The sequence below is a fragment of the Fusarium oxysporum genome, chromosome IV (assembly GCF_013085055.1).
Source record: "Fusarium oxysporum Fo47 chromosome IV, complete sequence".
Taxonomy (NCBI): Eukaryota; Fungi; Ascomycota; class Sordariomycetes; order Hypocreales; family Nectriaceae; genus Fusarium; species Fusarium oxysporum.
The window spans coordinates 1,179,630-1,196,900 of record NC_072843.1 but is presented as its reverse complement, the minus strand read 5'-3'; the positions used below and the strand labels follow the sequence as shown (position 1 = coordinate 1,196,900).

Below are 17,271 nucleotides of genomic sequence, written 5' to 3'. Positions count from 1 at the left end.
CATGGCGCAACTAAAGGAGAACGACTTGTAAGTCGATTATTATTCTATACCAACCTTCCCAAGGTACCTGTCTAACGTCTAAATTAAAACATAGCTCATTATTTTAAACTCCACGAAATGCCAAACATCGCTATCAACTCATACCTGCACTGCCGCCTGAGCAAGGGCCAGCCTATGCTTAGCAAGTCGTGCAGGATGAATTCGAACCCTCCCGCCGGCGGGAGGCTGAAGATGAGGTGCCAGCACCTCCCAACTTGCGCCCTGCAACAAGGCTCCCATAAAGTCCTCGCGCATATCCAGTCCCGTCTCTCGCAGATATTTCTCAGGGTCTGCAGCTGCTTCTTGCAGAAGATTCTCAGCCTTGAAGAACCGAGCCCAGTCTTTGTGCCATTCACTATGACACTGGTGGCATCCTCTCCCCGGGTTGTGAAAACAGGGATGAACCTCGTAGCACTCATATCCTACAGAATGAAACTGCTCGTACCAGTCATAATGGCGACGAGCTCTCAGTCCGGAGCTGTGCATACCTGGGATTTCACTGGAACTGTTAGTTCGCGTCCTGAGAATGAATGGATGTCTGGACTCACGGATCGAAATATGGCCAGACCAGCGGGCTGATTTCACCTGAGGATGGGTCATCCACAGGAGTGGCCATCTTCGCGTATGCGACTGGCTCGTTGCTCACAGGACTAGGCTCATCGGAAACAGGGGCATCAGAGGTCAGGGTCACAGGTTGTTGAGGCTCGGAGGCCTGGGTTTCTACAGCGGAAGAGCGTGTGGTCGTGATTGTGGTTGTCGAAGTTTCCACAACCATCCGCGGTGACGAAGAGCGTCCCCTTTTTATTCCTGCTGCGGAAGCATCCTCATCGTCGCCACAAGATCGCTTGCGCCCTCCCACGACACCTCCTGAGCAGGCGGGAGGAGTGTCCAATCGTCCGATAGACTGAACAGAGGCTGGGAATGAGCTTCTCAGTGGTCCGATAAACTGAGCGCAGTCTGGGCTGTCGTCCTCCCCGCGACCGATTTGAGCATCATATCCGCTATAGTCGATGAACGGAACCTTTATTTCTGCAGGACGCCCTGGTCGTCCAGAACGGCCATCGAGCCTGGGCGAGGAAAATCCAGCGAACCATGTAGAACGGTTCCTGGCCCCGGACATGTTACTCACCATTGCCCAGGCGCCTGTATTATCGCGTACAATGGTGGAACCGTCAGCGGCCGGGCCGTTGAGAGGCGCAGTTTGGGGGGCGGCTTGCCTTGAATTGTGCTCATCGTCGGCCTCATACCCGCTTGGATACTCCTGGTCGGAAGAAGAACCAGCAGCAATCAGAACACCCGGGGACCCAGGAGGATCAAAGGGGCCAGAAGAGCCAGAAGGCCTAGAGCATGGCCCTCCTGACGCATCATCATCATCGTTCCCATCGTCTCCCTCCGAATCTGATGAACTTTCAGAGCCGGTAAATTCTGTGTTATTGGAGGTTTCCTCAGAGGCTTCATAGCCACTGCTAGCTCCGCTCCCACTTGACTCATCCTCAGATCCATCACTTGGGGTATCACCAGAACAACCGTCGCCATCGCTCTCATACTCGTCGCTACTCGGCTGTTCATGACCCATAGCGATAAGTACGTCTATCTTTATCGTATCAGGACTTGGGCGGTTTGGAGGCGGAGAAGTTCGAGTAGGTGAATTCGGCGAAGAGATTTCTGAATCTGACTTTGAGCCTGAGCCAGTGCTCGAGGATGGAATGCCATTGGATGGCCCAGCCGCTAAAGGTATTGGGGATCCAGACGCTTGAGCTTCCACTGAAGGCGAAGAAGATGGTGATGAGGGCCCTGAACTCGAGCTTGAGCTGGAGTGTGGATCCTGATCAGAAGGACCGGCTACCGGGGGAGAAGGGGATGGAGACGGTGGGGATGAAAGCTCCGAGCTGGAGCTAGGGCTTGCGCTGAGATGGCGGTCCTGACTAGAAGGGCCCGCTGCAGATGGCGAAGATGTTTGTCCAGAGCTCGATTTTGCAGAATGATTTTGGTCTGAAGGATTAGCTTCTGAAGAAGCTGCACGGCGATGGGCTTTGATCTTGATTATCCTCCTTCCTGGAGCTGCATACTCGCTCTGGTCAGAAGGGGATGAACGCCCTGAGCTTGAACTAGAACTTGAACTTGAGGATATGCTTGGGCTTGGGGAGGGAGTGAGTTTGGCCATTCCAGCTGCAGAAGGCGCAGCAGAAGAAGATGAGCTCGATGATGCTGCTGCTGTGTTCGAACCTGAGGGCTGACCCTGGTTTGAAGGACCAGCAGCCGAAGCGCGTGCAGCGTGATTTAATTTGAGCGTGATTCTTTTCTTTTCTCTGGTAGCCATATTAGCAGTGCCGCCGAGCCTCTGAACAACATCCTTGAATGGCAAGGGCTCAGGGTCTGCAACGAGGGCACGTCTTTGGCAATCTCTGTCAGATTCAAGGCTCGCCATCAGAGGAGGAGCATTGTTAAGCCGGGAGCGTGCTCGTGTTAGTCGCATAGCCGTTGGTTCAGGAGCGGGCCTGGGATTTCGGGGTCTAGGAGCAGCCTTGGCTCTGCCCTTCCTCTTGGGGTCGTGGTTCGCGTTGGATTTCTTGTTCGGCATTATGATTATAGTTGTGAATGGTTTCGATAATGGATGGGATGTTCAACAAAGCTCTGCCTTGCTAGAAATGTAATATGTTGTGATACTAAATGGTTGGACATGTTTGGAACTGAGAAGACACAGCGTCTGTTATATGTTTTCCTCATCATGGTGACTATGAATGCAATGGTATGTTGTTGTGAACGATGATCTATTGCTTTATGAAGGTCATGTCCTAATAGACAAAGACTATTTATTGTATGAACACTACAGACATCAAAGACAAAGCAGATGCTTTGTGTAAAGATACTATGGTTGTTTGAAGATATTTCATGTTCTCTGATGAACAAATATTTGCCCAACAAAGACGTTGAGTCTCTTTATCTCCGAAACTAACAAAGAGACTCCAAGCAGTCCCAATTCGAGCCAGTAGCAAGTACGAAATATATCCTATTCACTGGAATGTTCACAAGACTCCAATATCTTTATGAAATGTAAATGTTATTTTTCTCTTTATGTGAAACTATTATGAGTGGCAGGATATAGCCAGAGGCCGGCCCGGCTACGAATCTCGACAAAGCCGGCAGCGAATGAGAGACAAGCAAGCCCCTTTGGTTGTCGTGAGCAAATTACCGTTTGCCTTGTTTGACTCATGGAACGTGATGTCGCTTTTGTTACCCATGCTTATTCTATGGTTGCACCTCTTGTCTGAGACTCATTAGTCATGATGGCCGGTTCACCCAGGTGACTCAATGAGGCTCTGGACTTGATTTTACGTTTTCTTGCTTAGACAGATCACGGTATCTGATAGCTGTAGGGTCGATAAACTACCGAAGGCTAGAAATTGCCGAAAAACATGTCTTGGTTTTGAGTTCATCATTACGGGCGAAGCTACCGTAGAAGCTCTCATGATATGCTGCAGCCGTTAAAGCTAACAGTGATGTACCTGGACAAACGAAAGTGTATAAATGGAAGTAGCATAAGGACCTCTACACAGGCTTCAGGTACTAGCCTACTCAGAGAATTGAATATCTCGCAATGATAAGTAAAGATTGATACCTTATATATGAGAGAAGTTATCAGTTAGGGAAGCATACTCATATCTTGGTTTGGATGCATATCGTCTGACAGGAAGCAGGTACAGTTGGGGTAGCCCCTCCCTCATGGCAACCGGGTCTCCACACCGCACCTTCCGGGGCAATCACACGACCAAGCCATGACCGCTATCGCCTAAAACGGCAAGTATCTACCTTACGTGATCGTCATGGTACCTGCCTCGGATCTTATCTCTCCAGGCAGTTCCGCGCGTCTTCGTCTTCTTCATAACCTCTTCTAAACATCATCTTCTTGCCATTCATCGTTTCAATTATCGCATTTACAGATACAATGAAGTTCTCGCAGGCTTCTCTTCTGGCGGCTTGTCTGCCTGCTGTCTCCGCTCGCTTCATCGAAACTGCCGAGGCCGACAACGTCATTCTCCAGCCAGACGAGCTGTTCCTGGTCGAAACCGCCCCCGGCAAGACGCAATGGGTGACTGAGGAGGAGAAGTGGGAGATGCGCCGTGTAAGTGTCACATTAAACTCCCAGCTCTGAATGGTTCACTAACACTCTGTAGAACGGCCAAAACTTTATGGACATCACCGACACACCTTCGCTCGGCTCCAAGCGCATCAACGCTGAGAGCACGGTCACTTTCCCTAAGAAGTGCGTGAACCAGGACGATGTCAAGAAGCTCTCCAAGAACCTCGAGAAGAAGAACATGCAGGCCAACCTCGAGAAGTTGACCAGCTTCCACACCCGATACTTCAAGTCCGACTACGGCCTTCAGTCCTCCGACTGGGTTCTTGAGAAGGTCAACCAGATCATCAAGGACGCCGGTGCTGAGGATACCGTTTTCGCCGAGAGCTTCCCTCACACATGGAAGCAACACTCCGTCATTGCGACCATCCCTGGCCAGTCTAACAGCACTGTCGTGATCGGCGCCCACCAGGATTCCATCAACCTCTTCCTTCCTTCCATCCTCGCCGCTCCAGGCGCTGATGACGATGGCAGTGGTACAGTCACTATCATGGAGGTGTTCCGCGCTCTTCTCAACTCCAAGGACGTTGTTAAGGGCAAGGCTCCCAACACCATCGAGTTCCACTGGTACTCAGCTGAGGAGGGTGGTTTGCTCGGAAGCCAGGCTATCTTCAAGTCGTACGAGGAGAATGGCCGCGATGTCAAGGCTATGCTTCAGCAGGACATGACTGGCTATGTCCAGAAGACTCTCGATGCCGGTCAGCCCGAGAGCGTTGGTGTCATTACTGACTTTGTCGACCCCGGCCTGACTAAGTTTATCAAGACCGTCGTTGAGGAGGTATGTTTGTCTAGATTCCTTTGTATGTTCTTATGCTAACTCTTATTTCCAGTACTGCAGCATTCCTTGGGTCGAGACCAAGTGCGGTTATGCCTGCTCCGACCACGCTTCTGCTTCCAAGGCCGGCTACCCCTCAGCCTTTGTTATTGAGTCCGCCTTCGAGTACTCTGATCCTCATATCCACGGTACCGATGATAGCATTAAGTATCTGTCTTTCGACCACATGCTCGAGCATGCTCGCATGACCCTTGGTCTTGTTTACGAGCTTGGTTTCTACGACTTCTCTGACAAGACCGAGGAGAAGTGGAGTGACCTGTAAACGACAGATATTGTGGAATTGTGTTTAGAGAGCAGCAGTCTCCTTTTTGGATGGGCCGCCTCGATTCAGTTATTATGAGCAACGGATTACATACGAGGATACACGCATAGTTAGCGTTGAATAAGACCATCTGTTTGAAAGTCCCTAAAATGTGCACCTGCAAAGTACTCACCGTGAAACCCGGAAGACTAGAATTATATCATGAATTTCTTACATATAAGTTGATTTACCCTTTTGTCTATACCCCTATAAAGAAAAACCTTGAGCGCCACTGATGACCTACGAACACCCATTGTTTACATATTGTCTACTGGCCCTGACCATTTCCATTATTAGGAGGCTGCTGCTGCTGTCCCCAGGGCGACTGGCCATTCTGCTGCGCTTGCATACTCGACATCAACGCAGCGAAGAATGCCGGGTTGACGAAAGATCCACCGTTCGCAGCCTGTTGTTGACCTTGTGCAGCTGGCCACCCAGGAGGTGGTGGTGGAACAGCTGCAGCATTGCCCTGAGCAGGTGGTTGAGGCCAACCAGGAATTTGGAAGCCAAAGTTGGGCATCGCTGGTGCTGCGCCTTGAGCGGGAGGTTGAGCACCGGCCCATGGGGATGGAGGAACAGCTTGTTGGGCATGCTGAGGAGCTGCCTGAGGAGGTAGCGAGTAGCCGTCTCTAGGCTGGTTGAAACCTCCTCTTCCACCACGTCCAGAACCTCGTCCACGAGCTCCACGCCCTCGAGAATCGCCACGGCGTCCTCCTCGCTGGTGAAAGTTTCTGCTCGATGGAGGCTCGTATGTCTCTGTTGTAGAGGGGCCGGAACCATAGCCAGGTGGTCGTGCTAGAGGCTTGTAGGGGCCGTCATCGTCATCGTCGTAGTTAAGACCTCCGTCCGGTCGCGACTCTTGTCGCAGAGGATGAGGCTCCTTGCCTCCCCTGGCGGGGTCCTTCTTCCACTTATCCTTCTTCTTCTGCTTGATCGCTCGCTTATACTCGGCCTCCTTTTCATCGTCTGAGAACTCCATCTCATCATCGCCGACTTCTTCGTCATGAAGGTTACTGGCGTCTGAGCCCTTCATGTTCTTCAATGGCTCGGTAAAGACATACGCGGCGTGGTCGGTAGGGTAGAACACTGTTTGGCCGACCTCGAGTCCTAAATCTCTGATATCCTGGTCTGATGTGAAGCGCACAGTATACATGGGCTGCAGAACCTTTCCGATCGTATCTGCAATCGCACCGATGACGACTCGCTCAGCTGTGCAGAGCACGGATCCGGAATCAAGAACTTGGTACTCGCCAGGCGTGAATGCCTTGATCAACATCATGTTCTCCACAATGTGCTCGATAGCTCCCAGCTCTTCAATCTTCATCTCAGGTGTAATTGTAACATCAGGCTTGGGAATTACTTCTTCAGGAATCTCATTCTTTGTTCGGACCTGGGTGGTTCTTGAACCAGTAGCTCCTCGATCGCCCTCATCATCAGATCCTCCTTCAGCCTGCATGAGCAGGCGTGCGGTCTCTTCCACGCCCAAAAGTTCGTAACCTTCGTTGTCGTCGGAGTCTTCGTCGGAGGAATCAGAGCTGCTTGATTCTGAGGATGATTCGTATGGTGAAGAGTCGACTTCCCATTCGGGGTTATCGCCTTGGTCGTTCTGAAGTGGTACGGTCTCGGTATTCTCTGTAGGAGCTGGCTGAGAAGCAGGAGTTGGGTTTAGACCGCCGATGGCGGCCTCGAGGGCACCTGTGAGAGAAGGAGGGCTTTCGGGTTGATCGACTGCCATGGCATCTGAATCTGCGACTGATGTGGGCTCAGCCTCAGAGGGCTTGGCCTCGGTAGCAGCAGATGCTGAAGGCTGGTCTTTGGGGTTATTGGGAGCAGCATCTGTGATCTCGGTATCTTGAACGCTTGCGGCAGCAGCAAGAACGTCGGCGGGCATGGGCGGAAGAGTCTCGTTGGGTTTGGCCTGTCCGAGGCCGGGGATTTGAAAACCGGACATGTTGTATTGCGGGCGTTGTATTATATACTGTCTTGAATAAAACGATAGATGGAAGATTACTCTTGACTCATTGGAAACAGATGAGATGGTAAAAACCAAAAGACAGATTTGAATGCGACAGGCGCAAAAGTTAAGATGAAGAAAAGCAGAAAGTTTCAGAGCGCCTCTTCCTCATGGGTAAAGACCCTTCCTTACTAGCGCTAGCAAGAAAAAATCAAGGTGAACAATAAAGTGGGACCTGTCTCCCGGCGCTAGTACCCCACAACACATGCTTCACCGTCGGTGAGCCACGCGCCTCGGTAAAGCCTTAAAGGCACCTCCTGCTGTAAATGTTAGTGCTAGTGTTAGTGGTTAGTGCTGTAGCAGGGCTCCTTCCCCAACTGTTGAAGGAAGCTCCAAATTCCATACCCACCCACATCTTCTCTACCCACTCACTATGACATGACGACAACATTCCTTTCCTTGTAAACCATCATCAACTCACGTCGAAATCGAAATCGACAGCAACGATGGCTCCAGGTACAGCTCAACAGTCGCAACAGCGGCAGTTTGTGCATCCAACTGCTAGTCATGCCAAGAAAAAGTATGTAGAATACCTATTTCATCCCACTTCGAGAGCTCTACTGACCATGCCTTTCTCAATTTAGAGCTCCAAGCGCATATTCTATGCAACCGATTTCCGCCTTCTACTGGTTCTTCGGTGCCGCTCTCGTATCCGCCTGGTTCGCTCCGATTCAAGATTGCGATGAGACGTTCAATTACTGGGAGCCGACTCACTACTTGTCTCATGGCTATGGTCTTCAGACGTGGGAATATTCTCCAGACTATGCTATCCGCAGTTGGCTCTACATCGTCTTCCACGCTATTATCGGAAATGTGCGCCGAATATTTCCTCACTCGAACAAGGTGAGTTGCGTACGATGAAATATACAAAAGAGGTCCATTGACGCTGGATGTTAAGGTTGCCGAATTCTACTTTGTGCGGTTTGGGCTAGCTTTTGTGTGCGCCATCACTCAGACGATCCTTTTCATGGTCACCAGCACCACACTCAACAGCCGTATCGGCCTTTTCTTCCTCATCGCAACTGTTGCTAGCCCCGGAAACTTCCATGCAAGCACTGCCTACCTTCCATCGAGCTTTGCAATGTACCTGGTCACAGTCGGAGCTGCAGCTTTTATGAATTGGCGAGGTGGTCTCAAGACTTCTCAGGGCATGTTTTGGTTTGCTGCTGCTGGAATTCTAGGATGGCCCTTTGCTGCTGCGCTTTGCGCGCCGTTCATGCTCGAAGAGCTCATCCTGCTTGTATTTGGTGACAAGACAGCGTTGTGGGAAGCATTTGTTCGCATTGGCCGCGGTGTAGTTTCTGCAATCTTGCTTCTTGTAAGTCTCGTGTTTCTCTACTTCATGGCCGATCTAACATATCTAGGCCGGTGACTACTTTGTCAACCTCTTCTTCTATAAGAAGCCAGTTTCTGTGACATGGAACATTGTCAAGTATAACATCTTCTCATCAAACCATGGCCCAGAGCTATATGGAACAGAACCTTGGACATTCTACTTCAAAAATCTGGCGTTGAACTTCAATCTCTGGTTTGTTCTGGCTCTTGCTGCTCTGCCTCTCTTCATACTCCAGAAGATCATTTCACCATCTGGCCAAGGGTTTCAAACGGGGTTGAGAACCGTTGTGTTTCTCTCCCCCTTCTACATGTGGCTGGCTATCTTCAGCGCACAGCCTCACAAGGAGGAAAGGTTCATGTATCCGGCCTATCCTTTCCTTGCGCTCAACGCAGCCATTTCTCTTCACATGATTTTGACTGCTTTAGGCAACTCTGATCCTAAGACGCTTGTTGGAAAGATTCCTGCCAAGCTGAAGCTCCTGGTTGTCACTCTCACTATGATTCTGTCTATCGATGTCGCCATTTTCCGAGTCTACGGTATCTGGTCCGCTTACTCCGGACCTATGAAGATTTATTCTCCCCTTTGGGAGGGCACAGACGGCAAAGAGCCCATTGGTCGTGAGGAGGATACCGTCTGCTTCGGAAAAGAGTGGTATCGTTTCCCCTCATCTTACTTTCTGCCTCGGGATATGCATGCCAAGTTTGTCCGCTCCGAGTTTAGAGGTCTTCTGCCTGGTGAATTCGCTGAAGCCGAGACTGGCTTCGGCTTTTGGAGCGGCACTTGGCTCCCTGCGGCGGGTATGAATGACCACAACGAGGAGGACTTGGGCAAGTACACTGAGCTCCCCGCGTGCGCATTCTTGGTCGACACTCAATTCCCAGAGAGAAACGACCCTCTGCCGCCAAATGAACCCGACTACATTGCAGACGAGAAGAACTGGGAAATTGTCAAGTGCGAGCCTTTCCTTGACGCTGCCAAGACACACATGCTCGCAAGGACCCTTTGGGTTCCGGATGCGTCATTCATCCCGGACAAGTTCAAGAGAAAATGGGGCAGGCACTGTTTGTTGCAGCGAAAGAAGGCTGCTGAGCCTGCTACCGCCAAATAGAAAGCTTCAATATTTTGCGAGCGAGCGACTGCGTTGATAGCAAAAAGATAGAAAGTACTCATCTGCCAGATAGATAGACCAGGTCCAATAAAATTGGATAGTACTCAAACAGTAATGCTCATGCATGCAGTGTGCGTCACATCGCCTCAGGTCTTATTCCTACCGCCTGCTGTGATACTCTTTTCCAAACAAATAAGGCGAGTGAGGGCCTCGAAATCCTTGATTTCAACACATCCAGGCTGTTCTCAGAGAGTCATGGTTACGCATAACGGCAGAGCCCTACTTTGCAAGAGCGTTTGGTACCACGAAAGGCATGTACCTTTCCGAAGAGCCTCAGGTACCGTTTTGTTGGTTGTAGTCAGTTGCTCATAATGAGCAACGTTTTTCTTATTTTGGCGCTCTGAGATCAACAGCCGTTGACCGGTTTATGAGTATAGAATCGAGTACTTGCGAAGGAAATCCTGGTACTGAGCTGGGTGTCTGGTTAATACGATCAACCCTCCACGGTCTCAAGTTCGGAAACGCCTCCTGCCTGAGCAATAATCTTGGCATCAACTCAGTGCCTCAAACCCGCTTTGGAGCAACCTCCTCAGACGGCAATATCTCGTATATTGTTTCGTATGGCGACCAGTCGTGTCCTTGGTGCAAGCACTTCACAGCTGCAGCCTTCACAATAAGGAAACTGACAAGCAAGTAAAAATGCAGACAGTCTTGGCACAAAGCACCCAAAGAATCCGATGCCGAACAAGAGTCGCACAGCTGCTGCGGGATTGACGATATCCAAGACTATTCTCGCCGTCTGCCGTGTGAAGTCAGATGAGCAACCCGCACTTGGATCATGATCTCAGCGGCACATTTAAGTAAATTGAGTTAGATTCAAGAAAACAAGATTGAAAACCTTCGATGCTGTGGAGGCCGGTCGAAGTGCTACAGCCAAGGCGAAACGGTACTTTGATTATGGTGATATCATACATCGATTTTAGCTTGTGTTAGGATTTAACGTAATGAAAACAGCGTACAACAGTGTGCATATGCAAATGGTGTGCTTGTCGTTTGTGGGGAATGCCAGATATAGCGCATTCGTATCAGAATATCCATCGCCAGGAGAGCCTAAAGTAGGTAGCCTCCAATACTCAAGCGAGCATGCTACATACTGAAGCAACCGAGTGATCTCGCTGAAGTAAGAAGTTTGATATAGATATATCACTGATTTATAATCGCTATCAAATCAGCACCGACTGTCACTCCTAGCAGTGTATTGTATGCCTGTTTCATATATATTCCACTAAAACCCAGTTCGAGAACCCGGGGAAGGAGAGTGAAGTCCGATATATTGCCCTACAACATCAGAAAAACCAATAATTCTCGTAAATAGAAACACAGATTGAGTAAGTTGCTAGTCTTCCATATCGAAAACAGAAATATCCGCTCCTGTGTTTAGAAAGTCGAACGTAAATAAAGAGTCATCTTCAGTTCGTGAACCATGATCAAGATACACTGCAGGAATATCCAAGTATTCCTCTTGGCAGGACATTCTTGGTTTCTTGGTGAGGTGCTCCGCTTCCTCAGACTGTCGCTTATGTTGAACAGGCCAGGACATTGAGACTGGGGTGCTGTTTAGTCCGATGCTTTGACCCACGTTGGCAAACCACGGTGAGCCGCTGGCCGAGTCCTCCAGTGGCTGAGTGAACGGTAAGAGAAGGGAAGAATTTGAGACGGCTTCATTAATAGAACTAACTGTTGAAAAGTTCTCGGGACCTGGTGGTGTGTCTCTGAAAGAGCTCACCACACTTTCCTGTAAAGAGCTGGATGATCTTGTTGAATGCAGACTTGACGGCTCGTTGCAGGCTAAAGAAGGGGTGCTGTTTGCTTCAGGCGATCGTTTCTGGCGCACAACTCTAACCAAAAGACCCAGGATCCTACTGAAACTTAATGCGAGGTTGTCAATATGGGCTTGCTCGGCAGCCTTTGCAAATCGATCCCGAAGAGCTTCCAAAATTGTTATTTCCTCTTCTGGCCGACTGGGGGTGCCATCCACTTCTCCTATTGGCTGCAACAAGGTATCTTTAGCAACTATGAAAGCAGCCGCTAGTGGGAAAGTTGCAGCCAACCGAGGAAGGGCTGACGTCGCAGAATCATCACTTTCAGTTACAGCGGGTTGAGTTCGAGAACTCCTTTTCGTCTTTCTTGGGCTAGGTTGGTCGAGAGATTTGTGTTGGCCTAGTACCTCTTTCAAAGTCTCAGAAAGGCGTAGATCTGGCTTTGCAGCTGTGGCCAGTAAGAAGACAAGACAGCATGCTTTAGCATCCTTGAAAGGCTGGGTGGATCTCATGTCATCATTATCTTTGCTTAAGCAAATCCTTGTTGCGAAGAAAGATAACATGAGAGAGAACGTTTCAGTGGACGTCAAAGCCTTCTGCATGATGCTATGAGTCGAAGACCACTGTTCCAATCTTTGTTGTAACTGTGCCAGTACCTGGTAATATCTCGAAGGATGTAAGTTGGGTGCACCGGCCGCATGGAAGGCCTGGTAAACTTCATCTTGAAGCTTCGCAAGCTCTAGGCGGGCTAATAAATCGGGTGTTCCTGTTTCGGCTTCGTCAAAGGAAGGGGGGATGCCGGAATCATAGCCTGGTAGCCAGGCTGTAGATCCACGGAAAATTGCAATATTCTTATCTCTGATATATAAAGATCTAAAAACCTTGTGTCGTTCCAATATGTCTTCGGGTGGAAGGTCATCGGAAGATGCATTGATTTGATGAAGGCCCATGGTACGAGCCAGCAGACAGGCTTGGGCGAAGACGAGTTCCGCAAGCGAAGTCGTGCTGTACTGCTCGGCCACGTAACTCTGCCGTAACAGTTAGTTCGGTTTCACAATAAGAGCCAAGATGTATCTTACCAAAGAGCAAGTGCCTGGACATTAACGAGCCTTGGTGTTAAGAATACTCGAGGGTTATTAACAGCCATTTTCAATGTCTGTAGGAGTGTTTGGACAAAGTGGCTGTTGCCCTGAATCGTGGGCTCTTTCTTGATACCAAGAAGAACAATTACATTGAAACAGACAGCCCAACCTTCATCTGCAGGCCCAATAGGTTGTGAATAGATTCGGTCGACGTGGGGTTGGAAATTAGATCGAACAAAGACATCAGTTGCATAATCGACGTTCTTGAAGAAGGGACCGATGACAAGGTTGAGAAATTGTCGAGGGGGGAGACATATACCGACAGGATGAGACAGCATATCTAAGTGAGGCTCGCTGCTTGCCTCATTGAGCATCTCCTGCATCATATGCTCAGAGACAGCATTTTGTCCAGAGCCATTGTTCTCCGAGACACAAAATGATGGGCCGTCGCTAAATTCCTTGCAAAGGGCATAAAGAGAGCATGGTCCATGATAACGATCAAGTGATTGTGATGTATTTCTGACAATATGACGGTTTATGTGAGGGGTTGACGTCGAATCCGTCCCAGAATGGTTCTCGGGGATCCATTCCTCAGCAGGAAGGGATAAAGATCTTACACTACTCCCACCTTTGACAAGTGATGTCAGGTCTGAGAGATCATTTTGGATGCTGTGCAGTTGGCCTTCGAGCGTCTCGAAGTTTTGACATCTGAAACACAAACAGTTTTGTAAGCTTTTGTGCACCAGTCGTGGGGGAACAAATTGCGCTTCCAGACTCACAAGAGTTTAACATGATTGACGCGCTTGCCGGGAGACGAGTATCGACACTCAACACCGTCTCGCTTGCAACTTTCACATTGCGGCCGTTCTCTTCCACATCTAATCTTCCGTGCTCGGCAGTGTGCACAAGCTAAGTCGTGTGTAGACCACATTTGCGGCTGTTTCCGTTCTCGTCAGTCAATGCCTCTCAGCAAGTTCGTTAATGTTTTTAAACAAACCTCTTTGCTCTGGTTATTCCACATTTTGTTCTTGGTTGCAGATTGAAAAGAGTCAAAGACTCCGGGATTTCATCAGTTTTCAATAAAAGTTACAAGGATATAGATGAGTGGCCAAGTACTGGATGCATTCAGTCATTGGGCAGGTCTGAAAGAGGGGGAGCAGGCTCGTTAGGAGGACAAGAATCGCGGTACGACAATCGATATCATTACGTGAGAAATTATCTTAAGAAACAAGTCAGCGAAAGGTTCAAAGGAAGGGTTAACCTCGAGAAAGTTGTGGAGGTCTTGTCTCCCCCACGGCCAGAAACGGCCAGACAGTGGCTTGCTCGCTGGCATAATGATGATCAAGGCCGCGATACCGTCAGCTCCATCGGTACAAGCATACAAATCCGTGTACATCCATGGGAGCTTAGTCGTGGATTCGAGGTTACACACTTCGTCATATCGTAGGCAACCCCGTACGTCTTTGCCTAGCTATTGGTATCGCTACATCTTGCGTGTGGCCGCGGGACTCGGGGGCGCCGCTCTGATGGCAGCACAGAAATATCTTGCAGAAAATTGGCGCTAGAGTCTTAGCAAAGGGGGGTATTAGAGTGCCCGTGTTTGTAAGGAAACAAAGGACTACAAAGAAGAAGTCCTTAATCGTCAACGCTTTGAGGGAGGTTAAGATGTGTGAGCCAAGTTCAGCGGTCAGCTTTACCCGGATGAAAGTAAGGTATGTACTTCCCTCTTACCCGTCTTTTGAGGTAGTACCTGAACAAAGCTACTCCTTCCAACATTGATAGTAACTCAGTGTATGGAAGTAGCGGGCCAAGCACCCTCCTTTCAGATGCCAACCTTGAGGTAGGTACGACTTACACAGGCCCCCAGAATTACTTAAGCTTTTGCGTTACATCGAACTCGGGCTTCTTGATTTTGGCACTTTTGTCCTTCTTCATTTTCCATGAACAAAGCTTGAACAACGCATTGGAAACTTGACAATTGTCGATTTTACAATGATCCTCCTTTTTGCATACACGAAGCAAACGACAGCCTATGATAGTTTGTGGTGCGCATCCTTGCCGCGGCGGGCTAGAAAAGCTGAAGATGGCACTGCCGGCAGATGTTTCACACACTTGCTACAGGGCCAAATATGGCGCAATGGATCCTTTGACAGGCATCCTGCATATCACAACGCCTGGTTTACTCTGTACACGCCTCCATTTCTCTGTCAGAGAAATGGCGGGAGAGATTGCCTGAGAGCAATGGAATACGCAGTCAATCACCTCATGCTTGTTCCGGTTTCGAGTTTTGAGAACCCAAAGATCTGGGCCATTGAACACTGTGTATCGTCGTAGTAGCTCAACTCCCCCATGTCCTATGTTACATTGTCGAAGGGCCTGTCTTGAATCACTCAAAAGCTTAATCTAATTCTTGGCCACGACTCTATTTCTGCAACTGCGTGAGAACGATACGAGCATCGCAATTGGACGGACCATTGCGGCACAGCAAGGCTGAGCTGCTGTTTGTCATTCCGAAACATTCTTCAGGTCGAACCAGTCGGAAGTGCAGGCAGTTTAGTATGACAGAGCCGCGCACCGGGGCGGAATGTTGGAATGATGTAACACTGAACATGCTGCAAAAAAACGATAAGCATGAGCACAAAGATACCAAAGCCTGCTCACCGAAGGCTTTAGATGGTGAAACCAAGCGTCTGACAATGGCCGCAGTCTGTTATCACAAGAAAAGTATCGGCACTCAAGAACGCTTCAAAGAAAGAATACAGTCGAGCGCAGGATTTCTGTGTAACAGAACGATCAAGACCTCGTTCAATGGCAGTTCTTTTCAACGTCCTGTACCAGATTCAACCTAGGGAGTTTCATGGGGAGACGTATTGAGTGAGCATCGTATCGAAGACCGTCTTACGAAGAAACGAGACAGGCATAAATGAGACAAAGGGGAAACTTTGTCAGATAACCAGAAAAGCCCCCTCTTCCCCTCCTAATGGAAGTGTTGGAGTGCCACATGGGGATCTGCTCGCGGGATCCTTGCATGCTGATCGACAGCCATTACAACTCGCATCGACAATGACCAGGAGGCTATTTTTGATATCCCCAACGAGGATAGTTGAACTTCTCGAAACTTCTATGGGCAAACAGGGTCCTGACACTACGGTGATGGCCAGCCGGTTCGAGTGATTTCGCCAGAATCTAGCCAGCACCGGCTTAATAAATAAGCTTCAGATTTGGGCTATTTCAAACACTCCAGGACTGTCTGTTCAACGCCGAAGCGATGAGTCCTCATTTTTCATATACGACCTGCTGCTCATTGAATGAACTGATGAGGATAGTCACCGATATCTCCAATGTTGCCGCAATGGGAACATCCACCACGTGGAAATAAGGCCGAAGTCTATCGGGCACGCCAGCATACATTGGATTCAGGTACTGAGGGTCGCCACCAGGAAACCAAGGATCGATCCTGCATTAGGGGGAGCTGGTGGAATTGAATGTGTCGTGGCTGACAATTTACAACATCACGACAACAACCAAGTGAATACACACAACACCGAAACAAGCATACGGACTAGGAGAAGATGAATACAGTTTCATTAGTCTTACTCCCACAAGCCATAGGCTCCCTGTTCAAAAATCAGCATAAGTGGGGATCAAACATCCAGCCATGCCGAAATGCCGGCCGCCGGCTTACACGGCCTTCCTGATACATCGGTACGGATTGCGTTCATTACATTGACGGAGCAAATACCCTCCGCGCTACAACGGATGAGGCTTACGCGGGAACGGGCCGGTCTGACGCAACATGCGGGTTTTCTCTGCCAGCCTTGGAAGTGTTTCCGAGTGGTATAAACACGCCGACGGGAAACTAGTCAGGTTGGGATAAGAACTAACCGGGCACAACCTGGGGCTGGAACCAGTCGGAGATATGCTTACTCCTATGAAACGCGACGACAAATAAGAAAGCAGCAGGAACAGGTTCTAAGCTGCGAGGCCAGATCACGGCTTACTCGCTCAGCCCTATGAACTCATCAATCAACGCTAACGGCATCGATGCCATTGCTGACATGAGGCCTTGATCATTCCACAATTACTCGACTAGGCAGGTAACGACTCTTGGTATCGAAACGCAACACATCTTCTAAAACGGAGTTGATTCTCGACCCGTCGGAAGCTTTCCTTGGGACAATGATAATCTACAAGGGCACTCGTCGTGGACACCACACTCAGCTCCTTTCATGACGATCGTTAGCTAGGTTTGAGCATGTTTATATCAGACAACGCTCATCGGACTATGAGCCTCGGTATCGCGCTCTCGCGCTTTCTTCCAAGTCCGAAGGTTGTTTGACGCATATCAGCTGATGTGGCGTGTATCCCGGTTGCCTTTGAAAACGCTTTATTGCCAAATGACATCTAGGCGGTGATAAGCCTTTTGCGCTTTTGCCCTATAGCATTACATGCCACTCAATCCTCACACATATTATTCCTTATCTTGGAAAATCTGACTGAAAAATCACACCCTGTGTGATGGGTTCTTTTGTTTTTCAAGTCAGATTAGTCAAGAATGGAAAGTATAATGAGTGACACGCGCTGTATTGAGAGAAGCA

At 49.3% G+C, this 17,271-nt stretch overlaps 5 protein-coding genes across 5 annotated transcripts; 2 read left to right on the top strand and 3 right to left on the bottom strand.

Moving 5' to 3' along the window:
• Nucleotides 1–138: 138 nt before the first annotated feature.
• On the bottom strand, nt 139–2,620 carry FOBCDRAFT_272299 (uncharacterized protein; the record flags this gene model as incomplete). The annotated part of the gene is made up of 2 exons (XM_031179686.2): nt 139–538; nt 588–2,620. The coding sequence occupies 2 exons, from the start codon at nt 2,618–2,620 to the stop codon at nt 139–141; spliced, it is 2,433 nt and encodes an 810-aa protein (XP_031045573.2).
• Nucleotides 2,621–3,898: 1,278 nt separating this feature from the next.
• FOBCDRAFT_28019 (uncharacterized protein) lies at nt 3,899–5,424 on the top strand. The gene is made up of 3 exons (XM_031179687.3): nt 3,899–4,162; nt 4,215–4,955; nt 5,008–5,424. Exons 1-3 carry the CDS (start codon nt 3,986–3,988, stop codon nt 5,272–5,274), a joined length of 1,185 nt encoding a protein of 394 aa, XP_031045574.1. The 5' UTR covers nt 3,899–3,985; the 3' UTR covers nt 5,275–5,424.
• Nucleotides 5,425–5,581: 157 nt separating this feature from the next.
• FOBCDRAFT_131486 (Gar1/Naf1 RNA binding region-domain-containing protein) lies at nt 5,582–7,264 on the bottom strand (the record flags this gene model as incomplete). The annotated part of the gene is made up of 1 exon (XM_031179688.2): nt 5,582–7,264. The coding sequence occupies one exon, from the start codon at nt 7,262–7,264 to the stop codon at nt 5,582–5,584; it is 1,683 nt and encodes a 560-aa protein (XP_031045575.2).
• A 375-nt stretch (nt 7,265–7,639) lies between these two features.
• On the top strand, nt 7,640–9,952 carry FOBCDRAFT_318011 (Alg9-like mannosyltransferase family-domain-containing protein). Its single transcript, XM_031179689.3, has 4 exons — nt 7,640–7,847; nt 7,912–8,170; nt 8,226–8,645; nt 8,692–9,952. Exons 1-4 carry the CDS (start codon nt 7,774–7,776, stop codon nt 9,769–9,771), a joined length of 1,833 nt encoding a protein of 610 aa, XP_031045576.2. The 5' UTR covers nt 7,640–7,773; the 3' UTR covers nt 9,772–9,952.
• Nucleotides 9,953–11,167: 1,215 nt separating this feature from the next.
• Nucleotides 11,168–13,694, bottom strand: FOBCDRAFT_180324 (uncharacterized protein; the record flags this gene model as incomplete). The annotated part of the gene is made up of 4 exons (XM_054704153.1): nt 11,168–12,617; nt 12,671–13,381; nt 13,453–13,610; nt 13,671–13,694. The coding sequence occupies 4 exons, from the start codon at nt 13,692–13,694 to the stop codon at nt 11,168–11,170; spliced, it is 2,343 nt and encodes a 780-aa protein (XP_054560128.1).
• Between the last annotated feature and the right edge of the window lie 3,577 nt (nt 13,695–17,271).